Source organism: Pundamilia nyererei, unplaced genomic scaffold (assembly GCF_000239375.1).
Source record: "Pundamilia nyererei isolate P.nyererei 1_Seehausen unplaced genomic scaffold, PunNye1.0 scaffold00038, whole genome shotgun sequence".
In the NCBI taxonomy this organism is placed as follows: domain Eukaryota; kingdom Metazoa; phylum Chordata; class Actinopteri; order Cichliformes; family Cichlidae; genus Pundamilia; species Pundamilia nyererei.
The window spans coordinates 216,883-224,122 of record NW_005187439.1 but is presented as its reverse complement, the minus strand read 5'-3'; the positions used below and the strand labels follow the sequence as shown (position 1 = coordinate 224,122).

The window sequence follows — 7,240 nt, the reverse complement described above, 5'->3', positions numbered from 1 at the left end:
ATTAACACCAAAACATTTAACACTTTTGAATTTGCTGTGTACAGCTTTTTTTAGCTGGTACTTTTAAAACCTTTACATAAGTTTGACATTCTTGTTTGAAAGTCTTGAGTTTTGATTTCTTCTTCATACGAGTCACCTGGATCACACTTAGTCTGGCCCTTCAGCCTGAACCAGTTTAAGGCTGTGACTGCCAGCTTCTCTCTAACCTAAACATGAGTAAAATGAGTAAAAGTCAGCTGATCTGAATAATCATTGAGACTGAACATGAGGAACATGCAGGTTTGTGGAATTCAAGAAATCAAAGCTCAAATGCAAAACTGAGGGCCCGGTCATTAACAGTTCACACTGTGTAATGAAATGTAAAAAATGATGTGTGTATGAAAGTTATTAACCAGTTTAAGTTTTTAATATATTGCAGCACGTGAACTCAGGATAATGCTGTTTGGAAAAAGTGAAAAAAAGAAATCAGCCCTGGAAAAGCTCCTCGTTGGGAAAAAAGAGTCTGAAGGTTTTGAAGGAAAGCAATCTGGTGCTGCCTCTGGAGAGAGGAACAGGAAACCTCCCACAGTTGTAAAAACTCCCGACATCTTCAGTCTGCCTGTGGAAGTGCTGTTTATAGTGATGAAGAGCTGTGTGAGTCTCTGTCCTCCTGGACCAAACGTTCTGCTGCTGTTGGTCAAACCTTCTGATTTCACTGAAGAGGACAGACAGACTCTGAATTTGGTCCTGAGCTTGTTTGGTCGAGATGCTTTTAATCACTCCATAGTGATCCGAACACATAATGAGGAAGGGAATAACTCAGTGGATAAACTCATTGAAGAATCCAAACAAAGGCAGCACTTCGTTAATTTTGACAGGAAAGACTCCTTCTCAGATTCCTCAGAGTTGATGGCAGGAATGAATGAGATGGTGAGTAAAAACTGGGGGAAATATCTAACGTTAAAAGAAGAAGCTAAACCCAATCTGAAGTCCAGTCTGAACCTGGTTCTGTTTGGGAGGAGAGGAGCAGGGAAGACGTCAGCAGCCAAGGCCATTTTAGGTCAGACTGAGCTTCATTCAGCCTCCAACTCATCAGAGTGTGTTAAACATCAGGGAGAGGTGTGTGGTCGTTGGGTTTCCCTGGTGGAGCTGCCTGCCTTGTATGGAAAACCTCAGGAGGCAGTGATGGAGGAATCACTCAGGTGTATCTCCCTCTGTGATCCTGAGGGTGTCCATGCCTTCATCCTGGTCCTACCTGTGGCTCCCCTCACTGATGAAGACAAGGGAGAGTTAGAGACCATCCAGGATGCATTCGGCTCTCGAGTCAATGACTTCACCATGATTCTGTTCACTGTGGACTCAGATCCTACACATCCAGCTGCTGGTAACTTTCTAAAGGAAGACAAGGACATCCAGGAGGTCCGTGAGAGCTGTGGAGGAAGATCAGTTGTTCTCAACATCAAGAACAAACAGCAGATCCCAGAGATGTTTGAGATTGTGGATAAAATTAGTCAGCCTACAGGACAACTGTGCTGTTATACAACTACAACATTTTTACACGCACAAATGGAGAAAGTCTTAAAACTTGTCACTGGTAAGTAGTTTAGATTTTATATTTTCCAATGACCCAGAGTTTTAATCCAGTATACAAGTGTTAACTCTGATTGTTTTCATGTTTTAGGTGGTGAAGTTGGAGAACAGGACTCAGACTGTCTCAGGATTGTGCTGATTGGGAAGACCGGCTGTGGAAAGAGCTCTACAGGAAACACCATTTTAGGAAGAGACGAGTTTACAGCTGCATCAAGTCAAATGTATGTCACACAATATTGTAAGAAGGCAGAGGGTGAGGTGGACGGTCGTCCTGTTGTTGTGGTCGACACTCCTGGTCTGTTTGACACAAGTTTGTCCAATGAAGAAATTCAAGAGGAGATGGTGAAATGTGTCAGTCTCCTGGCTCCAGGACCGCACGTCTTCCTGTTGGTGATTCATATCGGCAGATTCACAGCAGAGGAGAAGGAGACACTGAAACTCATCAAGCAATTCTTTGGGAAGAACTCAGAAAAGTTCACCATCATCCTTTTTACCAGAGGAGACGATCTGGAACGTATGGGAGAGTCTATTGATGATTACATCAAGAACAAATGTCACAGTTCCTTTAAGAAACTGATCTCTGACTGTGGAGGAAGATACCATGTGTTCAATAATTCTGAGAAACAAAACCGCACACAAGTCAGTGAGCTGATAGCAAAGCTTGACATCATGGTGAAGGACAATGGAAGACGCTTCACCAATAAGATGCTGAGGAACCTGAAGGAGAAGGAAGAAGAGATGCAGAAGGAAAAGGAAGAGATCGAAAGAAAGCATAAGCAAGAAATGAAAGCAATGAAAAAAAGAATGGCAGAAGAGAGAGAAAAATCAGAAAATGAGAGAAAACAGAAAGCTGAAGAACTCAAGGAAATGAAGAACAAAATTAAGGAAGAACAAGAGAAGAAAAAAAAAGAAGAAGAAATGAGAGAAAAGGAGGAAAAGGAAAAGGACACTGGAGAAGAAAGATATCGACAACAATTCAAAGAAGAACTTGAAAAGTTGGACAGACAAATTCATTTGGAAAAAGAGGCAAAGGAAAGTGTCGACAGACATCTGGAAGAGACCAGAGAAGAGATGCAACGAAAACAAGAAGCCTGGGAGAAAGAACGAAGAGAAGAGCGAGAGAAACAAAGACAAGAAGATGAAAAGAGACGACAGGAGGAGGAAGAAAGAATAGACAAACTGCTGGAAAGTTACAAACAAGAAAAAATAAAATATGAAAACAACAAATTACAAGAGGAACAAATAAGAAGAGAAATGGAAATAACAGAGAACAATCATCAGAAAACACTGGAGGACCTAAAGAAGAGCTGTGAAAGAAAAGCCAGACAGAAAGCAGAAGAGTTCAACGAATCCCAAAAGAAACACATGGATGAATTAAATGCTCAGCGGGAAGAACACGCGAAGGAAATGTACGACTTAGTGAAACGTGTGACCAAGAAGAGCGAAAACCTGAGAAAGATCAAACATCTAGTGGAAAAACATGAAAAACAAATGAGGAACGCAAAAACTGAGGAGGACAAGGAAGAACTACAGGAAGTACATGAACAACAAATAAGTGAATTGATGCAAAAGATCTTAAGTAAGGAGGTCAGTGATGCATCAGGCTGCAGCATTTCATGACGAGAAATGAATGATTTCAGTTGTTTTTCTTTCATTGTACTGGGAAAAAACATTTAAAGAGGCACCGATGTGTTGTTCTGCACGTTTTAAATGTTTGGGATTTCCTCACAACAGCAAATAATTCTGGTGCGTCTAACCTGCCTTAAACACAGTGTCGGACTCCAGTCTCACCATTAAACCTCAAGTCACTATCCCAACATTACCAAAGCTTCTGACTGGTTAAACTAACTCCAAAGACTGAATAGGTATTAGTTACTAAAAGACCCACGTGGAACCAGCATGTTCCACTCTGTCTCAGCTCATTAATCTGCCCCCTGGCAGAGTGGAAGCAATCACAAGGTTGCGAGTTTGACTCCCTGACCTGGAGTGTGTGGAGTTTGCATGTTTTTCCTGTGTCTGCCTGGGTTTTTCCTCCCACAGTCCACACACATGCAGTTAGTGGGGTTAATTGGTGATTCTAAATAACCCATGAGTGTGAGTGTGAATGGTTGTCTGTCTCTCTGTGTTACCCTGCGACAGACTGGTGACCTGTCCAGGGTGTACCCCGCCTCTCTATGATAGCTGGGATAGGCTCCACCCCCTGATTAGGATAAGCAGAGGAGAAAAGATGGATGAAGATTCACATCAACTGATTTTTCTCTTTGGTTTTAGTTTGGTGTTTATTGGCATCTTATGCACTTCACGTTCATTCAAAAATAAATAAATAAAATAAACAAATGCACATATTTATATTCAAATATGTAAAGAACAGAACAGTTTTGTCATTCAAATGTTATCATTGTGTGTCTGTCTGTGTGTGTGTGTTGTTTCTGGGTGTTAAATGTTTTATCATAAAGAAAGACGACACACATTTGGTGATCAGGTACCTCTATTCTTGTCTTTTTTTGAAGTTATGGCTCAAAGAGTTTTTCCTGGGCTGAGCTCTTTAAGTACCAGGATGTTCATTTAAGTTGTGTTCGTTTTGCTCTGTACTGCACTGTAAGTTGAATCAGTCATTCTAGTCTTTTCTGATTTGTTGTTTTCTGTAATGATTGGTAAAAATCTGGATATCTGTGATTTGATTTCTTGTATTTTCTTGAGAGTAACTGTTTCCATGGTGTTTATTTGTTTTGGTTGTGTTTTGTACATTTTGTGTAACCAAGTTTTATTATAAAATCACTGATTTTTTTTAAAATAGACAGATATTTGACTGTAAAGTTTAGATCAGGGGTGGGCAACCCTGGGCACGCGTAGGGTTAACTGACGGCACGACCATAGCTGGACTGGCCATCGGTGGGCCGATTATTTTATTTTATTTTTTTCTTGTAACGGCATGAACAATGAGAGGTGGTGGATTGGCCAGATGCTGGGAGATGTGTAAATATAACTCAGTTGTTTGGTGGTGGCTGTGGCGGAGCTTCCACAGAGGTCAGCAGGTGGATGAGGGAAAGGCAGGAGGAGCAGAGACCCGAGGCGGTGAACTGAACTTCAGGTAAGAAGTTATGACCTGCAGTCTATCTGGGTCAGATATAAACCAAGTTTAGGTGGAGTTTATTTTAGTTGTGCTGACTTTTTACAGTCAGCTACAATAACTCGTACTGCGTACTAGCATGACGGAGTTTCTATACAGCTGGGTGGGTGCTATGATGTTACTGATAGTGAGCTTTATTTAATTCATAAGGTTAGTTAGTAGAGTTGCCAACTGTCCTGTAAAAAGACGGAATCGTCTCGTATTCAGAGAAAATATCACGCGTTTGGTGTTGAGCTGAAAAGAAACACAGTTTGTCCCGAACTTCAGCTACAATGAAAAAGACTCAAAGCTGGATTTATTCTGCGTCTTTGCTGCACAGCTGCCTCTTCTCCTCTCCTCTCTCTCCTGTTGCTACTTCAATTCTGAAACCAATCAATGATCAGCTGATCGGCTTTTCTCTCTTGTTTGTTTATCGCTCACTTTGCGCCAGAAAGACCAGCAGATGTCGCGCTAAACAACAGCAGCACGTTTAAGCTTGATCAGCTGTTGTTAGAATTGATTTAATATTAATTTCTAGCATCAGCTGATATTTGCTGTAGCCACAGCTGTAAAGCTGCTGGTCATGATGTCGGTTTGGATATGTGGTGAGAGGGAAACATGAAGATGAAACCAGGAGATGTTCTTACTGAATCATCAGAGCTGAACAGGTGATGGAGAAACAGGTTTACCTTTTAGCTGACATGAATGAGTTGAAGTTATGAACTGTTTCTGAGAGACAAATAACACCAGGATCCTTTTCTAAGTAGCTGACAGCTGGTAACTGTGCAGGGGCGGATCTAGCAAAGTGTTGCCAGGGGGCAGGTAGGGCATTAACAGGGAGAGGGGGGCACAAAGACATACTTTTCTTTCTGTCAATAGGAAAATTGTACTTAGTAGTCAGTATAATCTTTTAATGATATAAGTTTGCATATGGCAGAATGCTGCATGTAATCACTTGTGTTTAGAAGTATATAGTTGGTGGCATATTGAAAGAATGTCTCATCCTAGGAGGTCTGTAACATTCCAGGGTGTTCTGGCTTCACCCCACATCCTGGGAGTATGGGAGAGGGCGTAGCTTGTCTTATTGTTTTACGGTAGGATTAACGTAGCTATATCTGTCTTAGGCTAAGTGCTTTTTATTTAGATGAACTGCTGGACTTCGAGACCAGTAGGTTTCGGGAAGTCATTTATGGGGTCACACACACACACACACATACATATATTCCAATGTATGGAACAAACGCTCACTGAAGCATATAAATAAAGATCAGGGCAGTCCTCAGGGCGAGTCTCAGTTCTGGAGGCTGCCCTTGCTAGCAAGAAGTTCTGTGTGTTTCTCTTCTCTGAGTCTTTACTGAAGAAGTGTTTTAGAGTACATCTCTTAACGTTTTCTTATTGTCTCACTTTTATTAAATAATTATCTGAATCTTACACCCAAAGTTTTAAGCTGATGTAAAATGTATAGAAATCATACATATACCAACAAGACTGTACATCACTGTCACAACAGCGTTTGTTTTCATTCAAAGGCTTTATGGCTTTAATACGTGTGGGCCGGTCTGTAGTCAAAATGCCCCGGCTGAATTCTTTTGTCCCAGTCCAGCTCTGGGCACGACACGCAGTGAATCAATCTGAGAAGGTGCATTAAAAAAATAAATGGCCGGGCCAGTGGTGCACATCGCAAACCAGCTCACATAGACACATTAGTTGTGCCGCTTCTTAATGATGGTACCTTAGCTAACAACCCAACTACCAGATTCAACTTGTAATTGGCTAAAAATCACTTAACCTACCAGTCAGAGGGACGTTGTTAGCTTTCCACATTCTGACACTTCAAATGCTTCAGCATCTGTCCGCTCAGCGCAGCATCAGCACCACGGAAACACACGGATACATCCGTAGACTCGAGACAGAATTCACAATGTGTTTTCAGGACTTTCAGGTGTTTGGACCAATGTTTTCTTTTGTGATCAAACCAGAAAGCTTTAATGAGCAGCTGGATTTGTCTCGCATGGCTGAGTTAATGCAACATCGAAGCAGCTGGAATCCACAGCTGTGCGTGTTCATGGAGCTGCATGTTCACCTGCTGGACATCACTACCTGACACGTGAAGATGGCGCCGGTGTGCATGGCTGACCGTCTGCGATCTCGACTGCGCCTCGGCGTAGTACTCTTTGTTATTTTATCCTTGGTTTTATGTTCTCTAGGCGATTGTACGCTAATAACTTATGATAGAGACACGCTCCTGAATCTTCGGTTCTCCTGTCCTCAACGACTGGACAGTTATGGGACCATGGGTGGTGCCACTCCCCTGCCGCCCGTCTCTTCCACCAAAACGACCTACTTACCTTTTCCCTTTCTGCGTAGGAAACGCTTCAGGAAACGGGCTAGAAGGAGTGGTGCCCGTGTTCGCGTCAAGGCTTATATTAGAGCCGTGGCTATGGATTACCCTTCTACAAGTCGTGAGCTGTCACGATTTATCTTCTACTCCAGGAGCCGCTTTGCGGCTAAATTGTTAAGTCATCGTTGGATATGCCCTGTTGGCCCTCAAACCTATCCTAC

At 42.2% G+C, this 7,240-nt stretch overlaps 1 protein-coding gene across 1 annotated transcript in view; it reads left to right on the top strand.

Annotated features, from left to right (window-relative positions):
- Positions 1-7,240, top strand: part of LOC102210516 (uncharacterized) — a 23,680-nt gene that overhangs the window by 9,043 nt on the left and 7,397 nt on the right. The window contains exons 4-5 of the mRNA XM_013910191.1: positions 419-1,573; positions 1,661-2,658. Coding sequence (XP_013765645.1) covers positions 419-1,573; positions 1,661-2,658 — 2,153 coding nt within the window. The remainder of the gene's footprint in view (positions 1-418; positions 1,574-1,660; positions 2,659-7,240) is intronic.